Here is a 19172-nt window from a genome sequence, read left to right on the forward strand (position 1 = left end):
TTAGGCTGCATGTAAACGTGGCTAATGACCATCTTTTTCTCCAAAAGATTCGCCCTGGCGCACAGAGTGAGCAGCTGTTTACTGAGCTGTGTTTCCCATTCATGAACACCTATGGACGTGCGACCAGCTAAACAGAATGCAACTGACAAATCCTGATATTTATGGCAGGAATAACATATGGCAGATATCAGAGGCTGAAGTTGAGACTAAACTGAGCTACCTTAAGTTAACCCTACAGTTCACTCGCTACCCTATAAATCCAGATTGTAATCAGGTTAGAAACCACTGTTCTGAGAAACACACTCTGGTCTGTTTACTGATAGTTGCTTAATATTCACCAGCTTCAACATCATCTTTACACCTGCCTAAAGATCAATACCAGTTTTAGAGAGAAGATCACTGACAGGATGTTAACATTGATGGTTCCAGTACCATTTTTTATTTAAGCGAATAGAGACCTCAATAGCATTAGACAAAAAACATTCTTGGATAATTCACCCCCAATAATTAAGTGGGAGAACAGCGGTCCCTCTAAATGGCAGAAGATCAGTTGCCACGGCAAACAAAATGTACATTTGATGCTGCTGCGCTGTGCGAGGGGATGTTTGTGGGGTGGGGGTGTAGGGTAGGGGAAAATTGGTTATGGAGGGTATGGGGGGTTGTGGTTAATAAGAAGCAGAGTTTTACTCACAGAGGCTGAAGGGTATAGTACCTTCTTTATATCCTTGTTCTTCTTGACGGTCCACAGGCCGTCAGAGAGCTTATCAAAGTATTTGCGAGCTTTGGGGGCCTGGTCCAGCATGTGGTTTGGGGGAACCCCAAGAACCTCCACTATTTTATTCATCTGATCCACCTGAGAGAAAAACATCACGTCGGTGAGGGAACTCCCCAGTGTCATTTCACATTACTGGCTGTTAGCATGTTTTATGATTATATGTTATTATCCTATTGGTTAAATTGCATATGATTATACAACCAGATGGCTAATATACATTTATTATGTTACTGGTTCTATTACTTACCATTATGCTGAGGGTTAAATTGTATACTGTATATACACATATGCGTTACTATGGCTATATGCATGCCATTATGATAGATTAGCTAAATTGTGTACTGTTATAATACCTGCTTTATTGTGTGCTACTGGCTTTACTGTATGCTCTAATGGTACTGGCTATATTCAACGTTATTATGTTATATTGGCTATATTGCATGCTATTACGCTATAATGGCTAAATTCTAAGCTTTTGTGCTATCCTGACTATATTCAGAGCTATTATACATTGCTGCCTACATTGTATGATTTTATACTATGTTAGATGTATTGTATGCTATTATGCTGCAATCTATATTGTATGCTACTAGCCTAGCTGTATGCTATAATGGTACCCATTATGTTCAGTGCTATTATGTTATACTGGCTATATTCAATGCTAAAATGCTATATTGGCTGTATTCAGTGCTATTATACTTTGCTGGCTATATTCAATGCTATCATGCTGTACTGGCTATGCTGATAACAACGCTATCACTGGCTGTATTCAATGCTATTACGCTACACTACTATTGCCCACTGCTATTAAGTTATACTGGCTGTGTTATATGCTGTTATGCTACAGGCTTTACTGCATAGTATAATGGAACTGGCCACACTGTATGGCATTATGCTACCTGCTTTCAGGCAGGCTGTGATGCATAATTGCTCTGGTCTCAGTGTGAGTACCTCATTGGAGCCGCTGAACAGGGGTTCACCCGTGTGCATCTCCACCAGGATGCAGCCCAGAGACCACATGTCTATGGCCAGATCATAGGGCATCCCCAGCAAGACCTCAGGAGAGCGGTAGAACCGACTCTGGATGTACTGATAAATCTGCAACACACGGGAAAAACATAGAAAGAAAATTTCATTCTTGAAGCACAAAAGAAATGATGGTTGTCTGCATTTACATATATTGCATTTGATATGCACTCTAATCCAGAGTGGCTTACCATAGTGCTTTGTTGAGTCCAGCACAACCCAGAGCTAATACGCTGCCAGATTATGTATTCTGTGATGGTCAGTGTGTCTGTGTGTTGTGTTCATTTGTTTACTATTTGTGCTCTGTGTTGTGTACATTAACAGCAAGTCCCTTGCAAGTGTGAGTGTGCTTTGTCAGTTAAGCAAATCAGATTCTGCTTTATGAGCATGCAGTGACACTTTCCAGCCACTGGGGGGCAGCAGAAACTGGGCGTGAGTGAGCCAAAGAGGGTGCAGCACAGCCGCTGGGAATCCATTCTCCGGCACTTCACTGAAACCCATTTTCTCAGGGAGAGAGTCCTTGACAATGTGAGCTGATCACTATTGTGTGCTGCAGCAGGGAAAGCCTTTCTGTGCTCGGAAGTATATCAGAACTTGCCCTCCGTTCACGTCCACGCGTTCTCTCTCTCTCTCTCTGTAGAGTCTCACTGTGAGCGGTGGGTGATCAGCATCGTGAGGAAAAAGGGTGTGGAGCTCCAACACACTGAGTTGCTGCTGCTAATGACTTGCTTCCTCTTCTGCCACCCATGCACACAAAAGCAGGGACGGGCTGCCCAGGGTTCAATACTAATCCTGATGTGTCCGAGGCTACACTGACATCAACGAAATGCAGTGGCACAAACGTGGATATTTTCGGCTAAATTTTATTGATTTATTTCACAAATTTGTGACACATTTTCAAGTGTGTATGCATCAAAATCAGTGCTCAATTTTGCAACTCCTGGATTTTCAGGAAAAAAGCCAAGTCATTTGAGGGTGGATGTGGGTACTAGCATAAGCCACGCCCCTCTTTGCCCACTTTACTCTGATAGGCTGCACCTAGATGCCTCCCTTTGATCGCTGACAGTGGTTTCTATGCAAGAATCTTATTATTGATTTTAAAATTATGGTATTGGAATTAGTACACCCTAAAAAACAATGATCTTTTCAAACCTTATTGGAGACATTTTAATATGTGCTGCTACATGGGATGCATATCTGACACAGAGTCACTTCCATCCTGCCTAGTGTTGGTTACATACAAACACACGGTCCAGATCAGTAGCGTAGCTGCTAAAACATTGAAGCTCAACGTAATGCAGTAATGACTCTATAGCTGGGGCACCTAAACCTTTGTTCTAAACGAAGTGCAATGTTTGCGGTAATCAAAAATACAGAAGTAAATAAAGTCTTAAATCAAATTTTTAAAAATGCATGAATTGAGTCTGTTCTACAGTTTCTCGTTAGGTTGAATGAATAACTGACTCTAAATGTAGGTATTGTGATATAAACTGAGTCTGTTCTACAGTTTCTCATTAGGTTGAATGAATAACGGACTCTAAATGTAGGTATTGTGATATAAACTGAGTCTGTTCTACAGTTTCTCATTAGGCTGAATGAATAACTGACTCTAAATGTAGGTGTTGTGATATAAACTGAGTCTGTTCTACAGTTTCTCATTAGGTTGTATGAATAACTGTCTCTAAATGTAGGTATTGTGATATAAACTGAGTCTGTTCTACAGTTTCTCATTAGGTTGAATGAATAACTGACTAAATGTAGGTGTTGTGATATAAACTGAGTCTGTTCTACAGTTTCTCGTTAGGCTGAATAAATAACTGACTCTAAATGTAGGTATTGTGTTATAAACTGAGTTGAGTGGGATTCTGTGAAATCTGTCCAACTAAACAGTAGCTGAGCATTTCGTGGGCGGAGCTGTGGAGGTCCCGGTTACTCACCCGCTGGCCGAGCTGACAGGAGCTGCCGAAGTCGACGATTTTGATGGCGCTGCGTTTGGGGTTGCACAGCAGGATGTTTTCGGGTTTGAGATCGCAGTGGATGATGCTGAGCTCCGGCGTGGCCAGGAAGAGCAACGCCGTGCACAGCTGCTGCGCAAACTTCCGCGTCAGGTTTAGGGAGACGCCCCGGAAGTTGGTGTTGCGTAGGAGATCGTACAGGTTGTAGGAGAGGAGCTCAAACACCAGGCAGAGATGGTTCCGGAACATGAAGTGCCTCTTCAGGTGGACTGAAAAAAAGATGGAGAGTAGAAAGAGAGAGTTAGAACAGAACGTAGCAGAGCATTCCAACACACTGACTCCAACCACATGAGCAAGAGATGAACTATGCATTTCGGTGATTAAATCCTAAAGTTAGCTGGGATTAGTAGGATGGTCCTCCTATCATTCAGTGCGATTCAAGTCAGAATTAGCAATTAGAGTTCTCCTCCAAGCATGTTGAGCTGCAGTAATGTTCCATTAGAAGCCATCAGAAAAGGAAACCTAGTTGGCAGGTGGGACTTAACCACGACTTAACTGGTGAGAAAATAACAAAACTGTCTGATTACACGGATTTCAAGGAGCTAAAAATTTCAATAACTGATAGTACAGGTCAAGTGGTCTGTATGCATTTATGTTTATCTGCCTACACCGCCTACATCTTAGCCCCGCCCACTCACACTAAAGTTATAAGGAATGTTTTAGACTGTACTGCTTTTTCAATGAGGGCCAATACACTGCAGCCAATCAAAACAGACCTCATGCACATATTTCTTTGTGTTTATGAGTTTTAAAGGCACAGAAACAGAAACGGGTCATGTTTCCTTTTTAATACATAAACTCACCCAAATGTCATGAGTGGACAAAATAAAATGTGTTGCAGTAAAATGCAGATTGTGGACCCACATAACTTTTCAAAGGATATGGCACATTTTCATATAAATTTTATGTTTAATTTTTTTCCAAATATATTGAACTAAAAAAGAAACTGCATTAAATTTTCAGTAAAAATGGCATATTTAAAGGGAACCTACAGTTCTTCAATTTTTCAAGATTTCTGCTAAATTAAATGGTTAAGATGTAAACAAAGTCAATCAGAGTGATTTGGTGTGAAATGCTCCGTTCTAGAGAGTCAGAACTATTCACAGTGGTGGTGATAGGAACCAGAAGTCCACCTCCCTCACAGAAAGTTATTACATGAAACTGTTAGGAATTCACTGCCTGATGGCAGAGACATTGTTTTTTTAATCTAGTCATGGTTGAGTGACACAAGAAGGGTGCTGTGAGGCAAAATAGTCCCCCAAAAACTATTTTTCCACCATCAACATTCCATATAAACTCAGAAGACTCGTTTAGGTTCAGTGGTGGTTTTGGATAGTAAATAAAATGTTTAATTTGGTGTTGTAGTCATAGTGATCCCTGGTTCCTATCATCACCATTGTAAAGAGTATGTAAGTTTCTCTACAATGAACCATTTCAATTCAAAAACAATCTGAATGAATGTGTTTTTATGCAGACATTTACAAATATCGGAGGAATTGCCCTTTAAGTTCCTTCTAGAGGCTGTTAACTTAGTTTCTCACTAGGAAAATCAACTAAATCTAACTTTTACATTTGACTGTAGACGAACAGTCATAGCCTTAGCCCTCAGTTCTCAAGTATGCACTCCTGAACTTAACTGCGTACGAAAGAGCTTAATTTCTGATGAATGTTCTACTATGTTGAGCTCTGAAGAAGCAGTTTGAGACCAAATGCTGGAAGTGATCAACAGAATCAGCTGAATTCAGTTGAGGGTGAGTCTCAGCAGCCACTGAGAGTCTGTGTGCTTTATTTATTCATTTGTTTATCCACCTACCTATATAGTATTTCATCTCAGTGTCGTGTTTGTTCATGAGTTCTAGTAGCCTCAGCTCGATCTGGGCCTGGTTCAGGAAGGCTTTCTTATTTTTGATGATTTTGATGGCCACCCACTCCTGCTCGTGGTGGTCGTAGGCTTTCACCACCTGTAGGAAACAAACAGGACCAACAGAGAAACAGGATAAGTGTCGGTGTTACAGGTGAACAGTGCTTTCCTCTCACAAACCGAGAGCCCTGAAGACTCACCTGTCCGAAGGAGCCCTTGCCGATTAGCGAGTCGATCTCGTAGCGGTCCAGCCACTTTTCCCCGTTCTTCACAATGTAGTCGTAGTTGTCGTCGTCGTAGCCATCGTTGTAAACCTTTCGCTCCTTTTTGGTGCTGGAGTCCTCCGGTGGCACCTGCTGCGCCCGCCGCTTCTTCTTCGTGTAGTACACCTATAGAAGGAGGGTCAGAGACGGAGGAGTGGAAGGAGGGATAGAGAAAAGAACCGTCAGATTTGTTCTGATTTAAATTTAGCTTAATTTAATCAGAGCCACCAAAACGAAAAGGCTCCCGTTTACATCACAGGCTGACGGCACATTTCTCAGAAACTGTGTTTTATTCAGTGATAATTTGTTTTCATACTTATTATTATCATTTATGATGTGATTTTCACCGACTGAATGTTTCACCACGAATAAACCAATAGAACTGGAGAAATTTCTGTGGATCAACACATAAACCCATCCATCCATCCATTTATCTGTCTATCCATCCCTCCATCCATCCATCTATCCCTCTATCTATCCATCCATACATCTATCATCTATTTGTCCATCTATCATGCATTCATCTATCCATGTATTTATCCATCTATCCACCCATCCAACCATCCATATATTTATCTACCTGTCTATCCCTCTGTACATCTATGCCTCTAATTATCTAAACAGCCCAAAATAATAAGTTCTCACTTCAGAGAAACGAGATTTGTGTGTTAAATTAGTTTGAAGGTTTTCTGCAACTTTGTTTTTAACTGACCTCATTGATGTGCTTGTAAGTCTTGATGAGGTCGACGGAGAGCTTTCTCAGCGGGGCGCTGGCTGGGTCTCGAAAACTCGGGGGGATCCTCCTCTGCAGTATGGTCATCTCAGACAGCACCTGGCCAGGTGAGACACGACAAGAGGTGGTCAAAGGAGGAAATAATTGTGAAAATAATTGGAAATAACTGTTCCACAAGCAGATAATTATTGGGCAGAGCACTGCTGTGGACAAAAAAGCGCTGCTCTTCAACGTCGGACATGTCTGCAAACCTGCATGAAAAGTGACGTATGGAATTGATCCACAGCTCAGACGTAAAAGCAAAATGATAATGAGTCCCTCCCCCAAACGGGCTCAGAATAAGTGTGAAATTACTCTTAAAAATGACAGTAACTGTGTATTCAAATGTGCAGAAGTGCGTCCTCTGTTAACTTATTCACACTTAGAAAATGTAGGCCGACCAAGGGCGCACAATGTTTTGCATATGAACTGTTTTACGTCAAATATTAAAAAGTGATCAGAAAACTATAATAAGTATATAAGTAAATAATCCTAATCTGAGTTTAACCTTATCAATATTTTGGAGAATATTAGTCCGATGGTGAATACAATGTTGACTTTCTGATTAGTTTAAATAATAATAAATAAATAAAAATTATTGATACTGTATATAGATACTGACTGAGTAAGATTACTTTTCAGTTGGATTTTTCTGGTCCAAACTGAATGCAGCATAACTCAGATATACAAAATAAATTACAAAAACTTAGGATTTATGTGAGATTCTAGAAGAAAAAAAAAACACAAAAGTGTGTGCGGTGGGACTGAATGTACAGGTGTGTGTGTGTACCTGCTGCTGTTCAGCCATGGACTGGATGTTGCTGAAGGGGGGGTGTGTGTGCTGGCTGGTCATGGTGAGCTCAGCGGGGGAGTAGCCGGGAGCAGGCTGGCAGAGGGAAGAGGAGGGGGGGGGCTTGCATCCTGAGCTGCTTCCACCTGAGAGAGAGAGAGAGAGAGAGAGAGAGAGAGAGAGAGAGAAAATTATAGAACACACTGTACCATGGAGGATCACATTCACACAAGCCTTCATGCAGAAGCTGCACATTACAGTGTAACATCCATAAATCCTGCAGTCATTTAGCATCACACATTGTAGACCAGCAAAACATCACATTCACCAAACTTTACTTAGTTTGGGGAAAATGAAGACAAAATTTCAGACAACAAAGCACGCCCTCAACTGCATGCTGGAGTGACGGCAGTGCTGGGCAATATAGCCAAAATATAACACTTAAAATACATACATGACATTTGTGTGAAATACAGTTTCGTGGGGTTTAATAAGTCTGAACACTGTACCATCAAAAACTTTGAACTCAGTGATTTTACTCAACAGGTCACACAGCTCTGCTCTGAACCCAGTTAAACCGACTGATTCAGCTCTCAGTGATGAAACGTGCAGTCGGTCAGCATTACGTACAGACTTCATCCTCCGTGTGGTCAGAAAAGCACACCGAGCATGTCAGGATGATAAATATTGATTAAAAAAGTGTAAATTTGATTTTCGCCTAAAATATTACATTTAAACATGCAAACTCTTAGAAGTCTGTACGAAGGTGCACACTTCAGTTCCTCAAAACAGAACTTACACATTAGCTTCACAGTAGATACTGAATAATTTACAATAAATACGAAATAATTCATAGTAGATAATAATTCATAATAAATGCTTAATATTTCATAGCATATACTTAAAAATTCATAGTAAATAGTGAATAATTCATCATTAATACTGAGTATTTCATAGCATATACTTAATAATTCATAGTAGACAGTGAATAATTCATAATAAATACGGAATATTTCATAGCAGAAACTTAATAATTTATAGTGGAGTAGTAGTTTTACAAACCGAGCTGCAATAAATCTAATTAAAGAGGACTAATTAAGTAATAAAACACACAATCAGTGTTCAGTTAGCACTGACGATACGCGCGATATGCTTAGGAAAGAGTATTGTGACAGAATGTATCGTGATAATGATAAAACATCGCCCAGCCTTATTCAGAGATGTGTCCATAGCGACTCAGGTTAATAATAACTGAATAATAATAATTGATCCTGAGCTGCGCTGAAGCTGTCTGAGATCTGTTCTGTTTCACTCCAACCCTCAGAACTCACTGCATATCACCATGACACCAACACTGCGGCAGGAATTGATCCACAGCTCAGACGTAATTCTCGTACGTAAAAAGCAAAAGTGATAATGAGTCCCTCCCCCAAACGGACTCAGAATAAAGTGTGAAATTACTCTCAAACATGACAGTAACTGTGTATTCAAATGTGCAGAAGGGCGTCCTCTGTTAACTTATTCACAAAATGTAGGCCGACCAAGGGCGCACAAACTTTTGCATATGAACTGTTTTACGTCAAATATTAAAAAGTGATCAGAAAACTACAATAAGCGTGAATCCTAATCTGAGTTCAACCTTATCAATATTTTGGAGAATATTAGTCCGGTGGTGAATACAATGTTGACTTTCTGATTAGTTTAAATAATAATAAATAAATAAAAAGTATTGATTATATAGATACTGACTGAGTAAGATTATTTTTCAATTGGATTTTTCTGGTCCAAACTGAATGCAGCATAACTCAGATATACAAAATAAATTACAAAAAGTTAGGATTTATGTGAGATTCTAGAAGCTGCAGTGAAGCTGATGGATAATACAGTCTGAGATCTGTTCTGTTTCACTCCAACCCTCAGAAAACTCACTGCATGTCACCATGACACCAACACTGTGGCAGCATCCCAGCATGAACACAGCCTGAATGGACAGCCGTGTGCTAGCGCGGCTCTGTAGTACCACAAACCATCAGGACTTCAGCATTAGCATTAGGCCATTGGTATATTAGGCCACATATCCTGAGAAACATTCAAATAAAACATTACAACCAGAGATGTTATAAACGAGGAGACTGACCACTGGTTGAAATATGAATGGGAAAGCTTGTAGCATTTAACAATCTGTTTGTGGAGAAAGTCCCGTCCTTCAATAAAAAGTTCCAATCAGCTTGCTGGTTACTGCACAAGTGGGAACAGTCCCCCTTAATATGGAGACCTGCGCATTTTCGGTAGCCAGAAAGGTTGAAAAAAGACGTTTTAAATTCAATTATATTATGTTTTTGTCAAATTTGATCAGTGATTTCAAATCTGTTTTTGGAAAACGGCAATTAAGCCTTCAGTTTCAAGTATTTGTCACTCTTCATAGAGAGAGAGAACAGTCGAGTCTTGCATGAGTGAAATAACTGCCCAGCGGTGTTGCAAAGACGGCCGCACTCTGCTATAAGGATTTTGACACAACTACAGCTACTAGTGATGGAAATCACTCGCATGTTGGATTTAGTTCTTTAGGAAACGACTTAATGACCACGATTCAGGTTGTCCAACTGCCAAAATGTCTTACTGTTTATATTCCACTCTAATAGTGCAAATAGTTAATCCAGTTACTTTTATAGGGTTTCGCTGCAAAACGCGTAACAGACGACATTCTAGAATTTTCTTTTTTTTTTCTCTCTCTCTCTGTTTTTTCATTATATACACTGTTGGGAGTGTTGCTTTACACATAAAAGAAATATCAGTGCCGTATTATGATTGTCTGGAGAAATAAAAATTTCTTTCCCTTTATGCGTCAACTGTTATTCTATTTTTAAAATATGTTGCATCTCATTAAAAACAGTTTTAGATTTAAACTAATTTTTTTGCAGTGCATTTTCAGAAAGAATTCTGAACTAGGCTTGGGCAAAATGACGATATTTTATTGTTATCGTGATTATTAAACAGACCACAATCAGTCCAGTTTAACTGGATTTAGTGCTATATGTAAATAACGTTGAATAGAAATCCTTGTATTCATTTCTTGATAGCAGTTTTTAAATGTGACACAAGGTGTCTGTCAAAATATTGTTAAAATTTCTTTAAGTATCGTGATGCAAAATGTTTCTTTGTCCACCCCATTCCGAACTGTAACAAAATACTGAATCGGGCCAAATCAAATTGTGCTGAAGTTCGAGATGAGACTTTTTACACAATATTCATTTATATTAAGGTGGTTTACATGTTTACTTTATTCAAACAATAAATACGTTAAAACTGATAATATAATTTTTTAGATATCTTGCAAGAAAACATGATCTTTGTGATTTTATTTTATTCATCCTCTTGGAGTTTTGCAAATTTTCACCAGCACCAAGTACAGCTGTTTCTGCTGTTGGCATGGCAAAAACCAAGCTGTTTGTCTTTATTTTGTGCTGCTTGTTCAGAGTGGCGTTTAGGCAGGTACTTTCATAAGAATCATAACTGAACGTTATCACTGTGAGGTTGGAGGTCAGGTCTAAAAATGAATCTTTATATTGAAATCGCAATTTGAAAGAGTGAAATTCTCAAATCGTAAGTGCAGCGATTTTTATTGTAGTCTTATAGTAGCATTATCAACAAAGCTGATATGTTGCAAGTTTTAGGTAACCTAATTTAATTGAGCTTATGAACTGCTTTAGCTAACATGGACCAATCAGAAGCAACCAAACTGTTTTAAGTGCTCAAGCCTCAAGCCAGAAAAACATATTGGCCAAATAAAGCCCATAAGACAGTTTATAGAAAAAAGAAATCGCAATTTAAATTGAAATCGCAACACTGATCAAACAGCTTGCAATTAGATATTCAGCCAAAATCATTTAGCCCTAAATGAAACACCAAAGAACTTTCACATGATTTTACATGAAAATTTTGACATTTTCAATTTTCAAATCGCAAGAGCTGAAGTTTTATTTACATCCCACATTTTTTTCAACACTGTCTTTATGTTTTAAGTGTAAAGTTTAACTTTGTAACTACCATTCTGGCACACTAGAACACAGAACCAGAAAACCTACAAAACCCGGTCAAAATGCAGAGCAGCTGCACCATCGCTTGGTGAAGAACTTGCTGTTATAATGTATAAAACCATCAGGTGCAGGACGGAGTTGCGACATATCAACACCAAAAACCGGCTACAATAAATTACACACACATCCTGGAGCCGCTGTGCTGAGATTATCAGTGCGGGAGGGGGTGCGATATTTGGAGGGCGCTTTTATCGGTGAGAAGAGTACCGGCACTGAAATTTATCAGTAACACATTACAGCTGGAAATCAACGAGCTCGGCTTTAAACACGGCACAAGGCAACACATCTGACCAGCATCAATACCCCCACGACAGTGACCAGCATCAATATCCCCCCTACACTGACCACCATCAGATACAGCAAGTTCTCTGCACATATACATATTAATACACCACTGTCCTCATATGACACCAATTTTAATGAGGAAACATGTATAAAATGATTCTGAAATGCTAATATTCTATAACTTCACAGCTAATTAATAAGAAGCTGTAAATGACCAATTAGAAATATTAAAATAATGAACAGAGTTGTAGATTATAAAATGACCATAAAAGCTGTGGACCGTTAAATGGCTCTAGAATGCCTCATTTCTGAAAAGTAGATCAAATTGTGAAGCAGATACATTTTTAAAATTACTATATATGGATTATTACTAGAGCTGCAACAATTAACTGATTAAGCAACTGTTGTCGACTATTAAATTAACTGCCAACTATTGTGGTAATCGATTAATCCATTTGAGTGATTAAGGGCAAAAAAAAGTAGAATTTCTTCAATTCCTGCTACTTAAATAGGAATATTTTGTTTTGTTTGACATATTATAGAGAAAACTAACCGATTAATCGACAATGCACATAATCGTCAGCTCTAATTATTACACAGTATTACTCAGTAATACTTCATTTCCTTGCAGTAGCCCACCTGTACTGCGCAACGACAATAAAGCTGTACACTTTAACACCACTTTAGGCTTTCTGGAGGTTCTAGATACATCACTGAAAAAAGAATTAATAAATAAATAAATAAAACAAATAAAAAATGCCCAAAAAAGTTGGAGATGTGAGGTTCCAGTAGCAATGACATGGCAACGTGTATATCTACCCATCTAATACATTCTGCATTACAGATGACATGAGTACAAAAATGACATCATAAAAATGTGCTAGTGACCTAGAAACAGTGCAGAACCTTCAATAGTTTTTCTTCTTTCACTCATCCTAAGTTTTCCTTGTTTTAAATGTTTAAAAATTCAAACTTTCTGTAGTTATTTTTGTTTGGTAAGCTTAAAGTGGTGTGTAAGTGTAGTCAGTAGTATATTAGTCATATATATATATATAAAATGTGTGTATATATGGAAGCAGAGTTTCTTCGAGCCATTTGTTTTGGTTCATTCATCATGAAATTTACATACTACGTAAAGGACAACTGGCATTTTCAAATTATGTCAAAAACTAAAAAAAAACAAAATTGGCCATACAAGGTTTTGATCCAACAGCAGTGACATACACTCACCGGCAACTTTATTAGGTACAATTTATTAGGTTCAACTGTTTGTTAACACAAATAGCTAATCAGCCAATCACATGGCCGCAACTCAAAGCATTTAGGCATGTAGAGGTGGTCAAGACAACTTGCTTAAGTGCAGACCGAGCATCAGAATGAGGAAGAAAGGTGATTTAAGTGACTTTGAACGTGGCGTGGTTGTTGGTGCCAGATGGGCTGGTCTGAGTATTTCAGAAACTGCTGATCTACTGGGATTTTCACACACAACCATCAGAAAAAGAGAAAATATCCAGTGAGCGGCAGTTGCGTGGATGAAAATGCCTTGTTGATGTGAGAGGTCAGAGGAGAATGGGCAGACTGGTTCCAGATGATAGAAAGGCAACAGTAACTCAAATAACCAACCAAAATCTCTGAGGAATGTTTCCAACACCTTGTTGAAAGTATGCCATGAAGAATGAAGGCAGTTCTGAAGGCAAAAGGGGGTCCAACCTTTTACTAGTGTGCCTAATAAAGTGTCTGGTGAGTGTATATATGACTAAGTTATCATTATAAATGCATATCTCTGAAACAGCAACTGTAAAGATCACTGATTGTTCACAGTGTAGTGTCTGTCTTAAACTTTAAAACGTCTCCATTTGTTCTAAAAATGTTCGATATGATTTCCCCCTCAAACCAGCTGAGTGCCCGGTTTTGGTGACCTATATCAGAGGTGGACTAACTGCATGTGTGATGACGTTCTGCTTCAGTTCTATGGTTCTATCCAGCTTATTAATCACCCGTGTTCTGTGAGACGCATCTTACACAACCAGTTTCACTCAGCAACGGTGATGCTGCACCGACACTGACAGCGGCTCAGCCCAGCACGGACACCCAGCACCACACCGGCTCACGGCCTGCAGGCTTTAAAGGCTCCGGTACCGAGAGACCAAGAGCGCTGTTTGTTTTTATTTGGTATTATTCCTCTCTCTCCCTCCCTCTGTTTTACCCCTCTACACTGGCCTAATTTTAGCCAGATATGACGCCTGTTCAGGGGCGGATGCGCGGAGAGCTGGAGGAAAAATGTCACGCCGGCCCTTTAAATGCTGAAGCGAACACATTGAGAACTTCCTGAGTGACGCCCCCCTTCCTGCGCTCTGATTGGCCGAGGGGCCCTCCCTCCCTCCTCCTGATTGGCTGCTGGTATCCAAGGGCTGGGCGGCGAGGTCTCTATAAATAAACCTAGTAACTTGTGCTGTATCAGCAACCCTTCCCACAATGCTGTTCTCTCTCTCTCCCTTTCTTTTCTATCCCTTCTCTTTCCTTGTTTCTTTCTTCTTTTCTTTTTTTCTTACTCTCTCCGTTTTCCTTTTTCCATCTCTTTCTTTCCTTCCCTTTCAGCCTTTCTTTATCTTTCTCTTGCCCCTCTCTGTTTTTTCTCTTTCCCTCTCTCTCTCCTTTTCTTTCTCTCACATACTTTTTCTTCCTTTCTTTCTACTCGCTTCCTTTTCTTTCCTTCTTACTCTCCATTTTCTTTTCCCCTCTCTTCCTGTCTTCCACCTCACTTCCTTTTCTTTTTTTCACATCTTCTTTGTCTTCCTTTTCTCTCTCGCATCTTCTTTCCTTACTACCATCTTCCTTTTCTTTTCCTTGTTTTCTTTTTCCATCTCTTTCCATCTTTCTGTCTCTCTTCCTCTCTTGCTCACCTTTTCTTTTTCCTTTATTCTTCCTCTTATTGTTTCTTCCTTTTCTTTTACATCTTTCTTTGTCTCCTTCCCTCTATTTTTCTCTTTCATCTTTTTTTCTTTCTCCTTTCTACTCTCTTCCTTTTCTTTTTCTTCCCTTCTTACTCTCCATTTTCTTTTTCCCTCTCTTCCAATCTTTCTTTATCCATTTCCCTCTCGCCTCCTTTTCTTTTTATATGTTTTTCATTGGTCTCTTGCACCCATTTTCCTTTCTTTCCTTTCTACTGTCTTCCTATCTCACTCTTTTCTTTTTCCATTTCTTTCCTTCCCTCTCTCTCTCCCTCCCTCACTTTCTTTTTCCATCTTCCTTTTTTCACTGTTTAATCCTTTGAATTTCCTTTCTTGTCTTTCTTTTCTTCTTTTCCACCTGTTTTCCTTTCTTTCTTTTCCTAGTCATTTCCTTTTCTTTTTCCCTTCTTTCTCAGGATTTTCCAACTTTCCTTCTCCTTTTTCTTCTTTCTTTTTTCTTGCCTTTTTCACTGTTTGTTTTTCTCTCTCTTTCTCTCTTTCCCTTCTGCCCAGTCTCTTTCTCTGTGTCTCTCTCTACTGTTTTCCCTTCTCTGTCTCTCTTTTTATCCCCTTCCCTTCTGTCTCTTTCTTTCTCTGTTTCTCTCTCTATATATCCCTTTCCCTTCTGTCTCTTTCTCTGTTTCTCTCTCTCTATCCCTTTTCCCTTCCCTGTCTGTCTCTCTCTCTATCCCTTTCCCTTCTGTCTCTTTCTCTCTTTGTGTCTCTCAGTTTCTCTCTCCCTCTCTCCCCATTTCCCTTCTATCTGTCTCTGTTTCACTCTTTCTCTCTCTCTCTCTCTCTCTCTCTGGTATTTATTGTCAGTTATGTGAACATTAAAACGTAAAGTTGTTAAATATATCAGCTGAGCACCACCGCCTCCGCCACAGCTGACCAAATACAGCTGCCAGCTGCCAATCAGGGTGTCGCCATGGCAACAGGCCGGCCCACTCCCTGTCTCTAAGGCACAGGAAGAGGCCGGTGGTGAACAGGGAAGAGAGAGCGGAACAGCTGAACATGAAACCCCCCCACCCCCACCGCTCCACCCAGACCCCCAACATATACCTCCCCCATGATGTCCGCATCGACCCCTATCTTATTCCCTGTTAGGGTAACACTCTGCACACAGCCAAAGTTGGACAGGCCACAAGGCCACAGAGGGAAGGGTTAGCGTGCACGCTAGCGCTCAGGTAGGGCTTGTGCTCTGAACCCCCACCCCCACGGACACGAGCGTGAAATTTTACTTTTATTACATTTTTACAAACTGAACCAGTTTAACGAGTTAAGTTCACATTTTAACCTGCGGGAAACTAAACCCAGAATAAACCGCAGCACTTTCCACACAGCGTCCTCGGAGCCTTAGCGTTAGCCAGAAGACATTTTTATTATTAAATTACATTTTTATAAAATTAACACTTACAGTGTTTCCCACAGGTCTGAAATAAACAGGGGGATGGGTGGGGGTGATACAGATATCCATAGTCATCTCAGTACTCTATACTTAACTGGGTATTTAATAAATGCATGCATTATCATCATATGAACATTACAGTATGAAACAGTAGAAGCCATATCGCCCCCTATACTTCCTGTAGTGTATTACAGTCTGTCAGAACGACTGTGTGGAACATATGAACATTATAGAGGCTTTTTAAATGAAGGTAGAAGTAGCAGCAGTAGGTGACAGAGTAAAAGAAGGCATTTACAATAGAAAAACTGAAGCAGAACAAGAAACAGGAAGCTTACATGTACTGAACCAAGCACAAGAGAGTTTATGAACCATAACCAAACGTTATGACAGGGCTGGGCAATATGACAATACGTACTGTTATTGTGACAAATCATGTCACAATACAATATATGCTGTCCTAAACATACTGTGTGTATATCATCAGTGCTTGTACACAATAACCAACTGCTTGTTTCATGAGCAAAATTTATTCCATTAAACTGGATTTAGTGCCAAATAATGAATGCACATCATTGTGTGCATAGTTTTTGATAGTATTTTTTTAAATGTAGCAATACTGGCTCTTTTTTCTCTGTTCCAACTGATGAAATGTCTGAAAAAAGTCTTGAAGTATCACAATATTATATTTCTGCCATATTGCCCAGCCCTTCAACTCCATTACTCCATTACTAACAGGCAGGAAGCGGACTGATGATATAAGAAGCTGGTAAACTAGCCAGGCAAATACAGGGATAGCTTCAATTCTCAGTTTCTCTACATAATTTAGATAAACCACTGTGTACATCCATGTTTAAGTAAATATCAAGACTTCACAGCAGATAACACTGTGCCTCATTCACAAACTGTTCTTAAGAAATGTCTTCTTAAAACCCACTTACGCAGTTTTCATGAAGACCCTGACAGTCATGACTGTTCTCTTATTCAGGATCAGGAAGATACAGGTGATTAAGGTCTGATTGGGGTAAAGGAGGAGTGTGATCCAGGAACCAAGTCCAACTTTAACAAGTGACACTGTGAACTGTCTGGAGGTGAAACCGGCGAGGGAGCCATGCCCTGGAGCGCGAGGGATCACATGGCCGTCATGCCCTGTACCACGCTGGCGGTGGAACAGCAGCAGCTGGACGTTTGTGAAATTCGGAGTATTCCGGTATGAATTTCTTTGTGCCGGACAAATGTGGGTTACAAAGAGTCTGGTACTTCAGCAGTTCAGAGTCTGAACTCTAACACAAAAAACTCAACATTGACACCGGAATACTCGGAAAACTCAAACGTATGTGGATATCAGGCGTGTAATGACTCTGAAACTGAGACAATACAGATGTCCACGGTCTCCGGAGAACAGAACTGACACTGAACCAACCACTCAATCCCCCAGCCCCCTGACCCATCTCGCTCAACCTAAACTAGTTGAGCTCCCATTACATTACTCATGTAACAACACTCATTCTTTCATTTCACACATAACACCACAACATGTAAATCGCTAAATTATTACTCTGTTTAAAAGGTGCAGACCATGTTCTTCAGCGTTCTTTAATAAAACCCACATTTCTGGTATGAAATTTTTTAGGTACGAACAGAACCATGGATTGGAGAATCGTTACAGCCCTAAGTGATTAAGCCTGAAAAGGGTAACATAACCCAACACTAGCAATTTACATGCAGCCTAATTATTCGTTAATAATCCGACTAACAGCTCAATCAGAATAGAATATGTCCATGTAAACAACTCAGTCGGAATAGTCTAGTCCGATTGAGGCCATTCGCAATACAGTTTGACTGAACGAGGTGGGTAATCCTGTAAATAATCTGTTAAATAGAAGAATAATATCTGTGTAAAGGCCTGTATCCGATTACATTCCCTATCGGAAAGTTTAAGTCCGTTCTCACTCGGCTCAAATCCGCTGATGAAGTGCTCCGTATCCAGAAGCATCTGGGGAACTCTAGATGGCTGGAATCAAGGCTAATCTTGGAGAGCTTAGCGCTATGCTAGGCTGCACCAGCAAGCCGGACCCCAGAATCCCCTCTCACTACCACATACCTGAACACCTACTTTTAACATCATAATCAAACCTGATATCACATCAACAGATTGCTGGGTGTCCGCTCCCACCAGGACTGCAGCAGGGTTTCGGGGCTGAGAGCCAATGGCGCTCCCCCCGAAGCTTTAAAGGTGCTTTAGCCAGGAAAGCTAACATGCTAGCATGGCTTGAAGTGAATTAAAACTGATGGATGTGAGTTAGCATTTAGCATTTAGAGAGTCCAAACTGTGAGGAATCACAGAGGACTTCACTCACTGGTTTACTATGTTAATTAGCAGGAGAATTAAATAGGAGGGTCTTTCCCAAACTTAGCCACATCAGTGTAGCACAAAATCAGGGGTGTCCAATTAAAGAGTGATGGGATGTTCCAACTGGGTGATTCTCCAATGGAGCAGAAAAAGTCTGGATGGTGTAACAGAGAGAGCTGAGGGACATTCCTACTGGACTATCATCAACTTTTACTGTGAAACGCCTCCCAGAACTGACCACATCTTAGCCACACTGATCAGCTTCAAACTATCCTTTTTAATTAGTATAACAGGAACAGATTTTTAACAGATCTGTAAATCACTCCTTAACTAACATGACCACTAGTTCAGAACCAATAGTTATCAATAATCACTCTGTCATGGCAACACAGTCAGTCAACTGTGCATTTCATGGAAAATCTAACAAGTGCAACTGAAATATATACATATTGGAGGAACTTTGGAAATCTAAACGCAACTCATTACCATATATTTTGGGACTGCCCCGGTATTAAAGTCTACTGGAAGAGGATACATGAAGCCCTGCAAGAGATTTTTGAATGTGAAATTACCTTAGAA

General features: G+C 40.0%; 1 protein-coding gene across 3 annotated transcripts in view; it reads right to left on the reverse strand.

Moving 5' to 3' along the window:
- dyrk1b (dual-specificity tyrosine-(Y)-phosphorylation regulated kinase 1B) overlaps positions 1–19172 on the reverse strand; it is a 76747-nt gene that overhangs the window by 4775 nt on the left and 52800 nt on the right. For 2 of the 3 annotated variants that reach the window (XM_017714455.2, XM_017714453.2), the window contains exons 2-8: positions 7503–7648; positions 6653–6772; positions 5878–6066; positions 5630–5777; positions 3739–4025; positions 1727–1873; positions 692–853 (exon numbers count right to left, since the gene is read on the reverse strand). In XM_017714455.2, coding sequence (XP_017569944.1) covers positions 692–853; positions 1727–1873; positions 3739–4025; positions 5630–5777; positions 5878–6066; positions 6653–6772; positions 7503–7565 — 1116 coding nt within the window. In that variant the 5' untranslated portion in view covers positions 7566–7648. The remainder of the gene's footprint in view (positions 1–691; positions 854–1726; positions 1874–3738; positions 4026–5629; positions 5778–5877; positions 6067–6652; positions 6773–7502; positions 7649–19172) is intronic. The other variant, XM_017714454.2, reaches the window with a different exon arrangement.

The sequence above is a fragment of the Pygocentrus nattereri genome, chromosome 24, assembly GCF_015220715.1.
Source record: "Pygocentrus nattereri isolate fPygNat1 chromosome 24, fPygNat1.pri, whole genome shotgun sequence".
NCBI classification, from domain to species: Eukaryota; Metazoa; Chordata; class Actinopteri; order Characiformes; family Serrasalmidae; genus Pygocentrus; species Pygocentrus nattereri.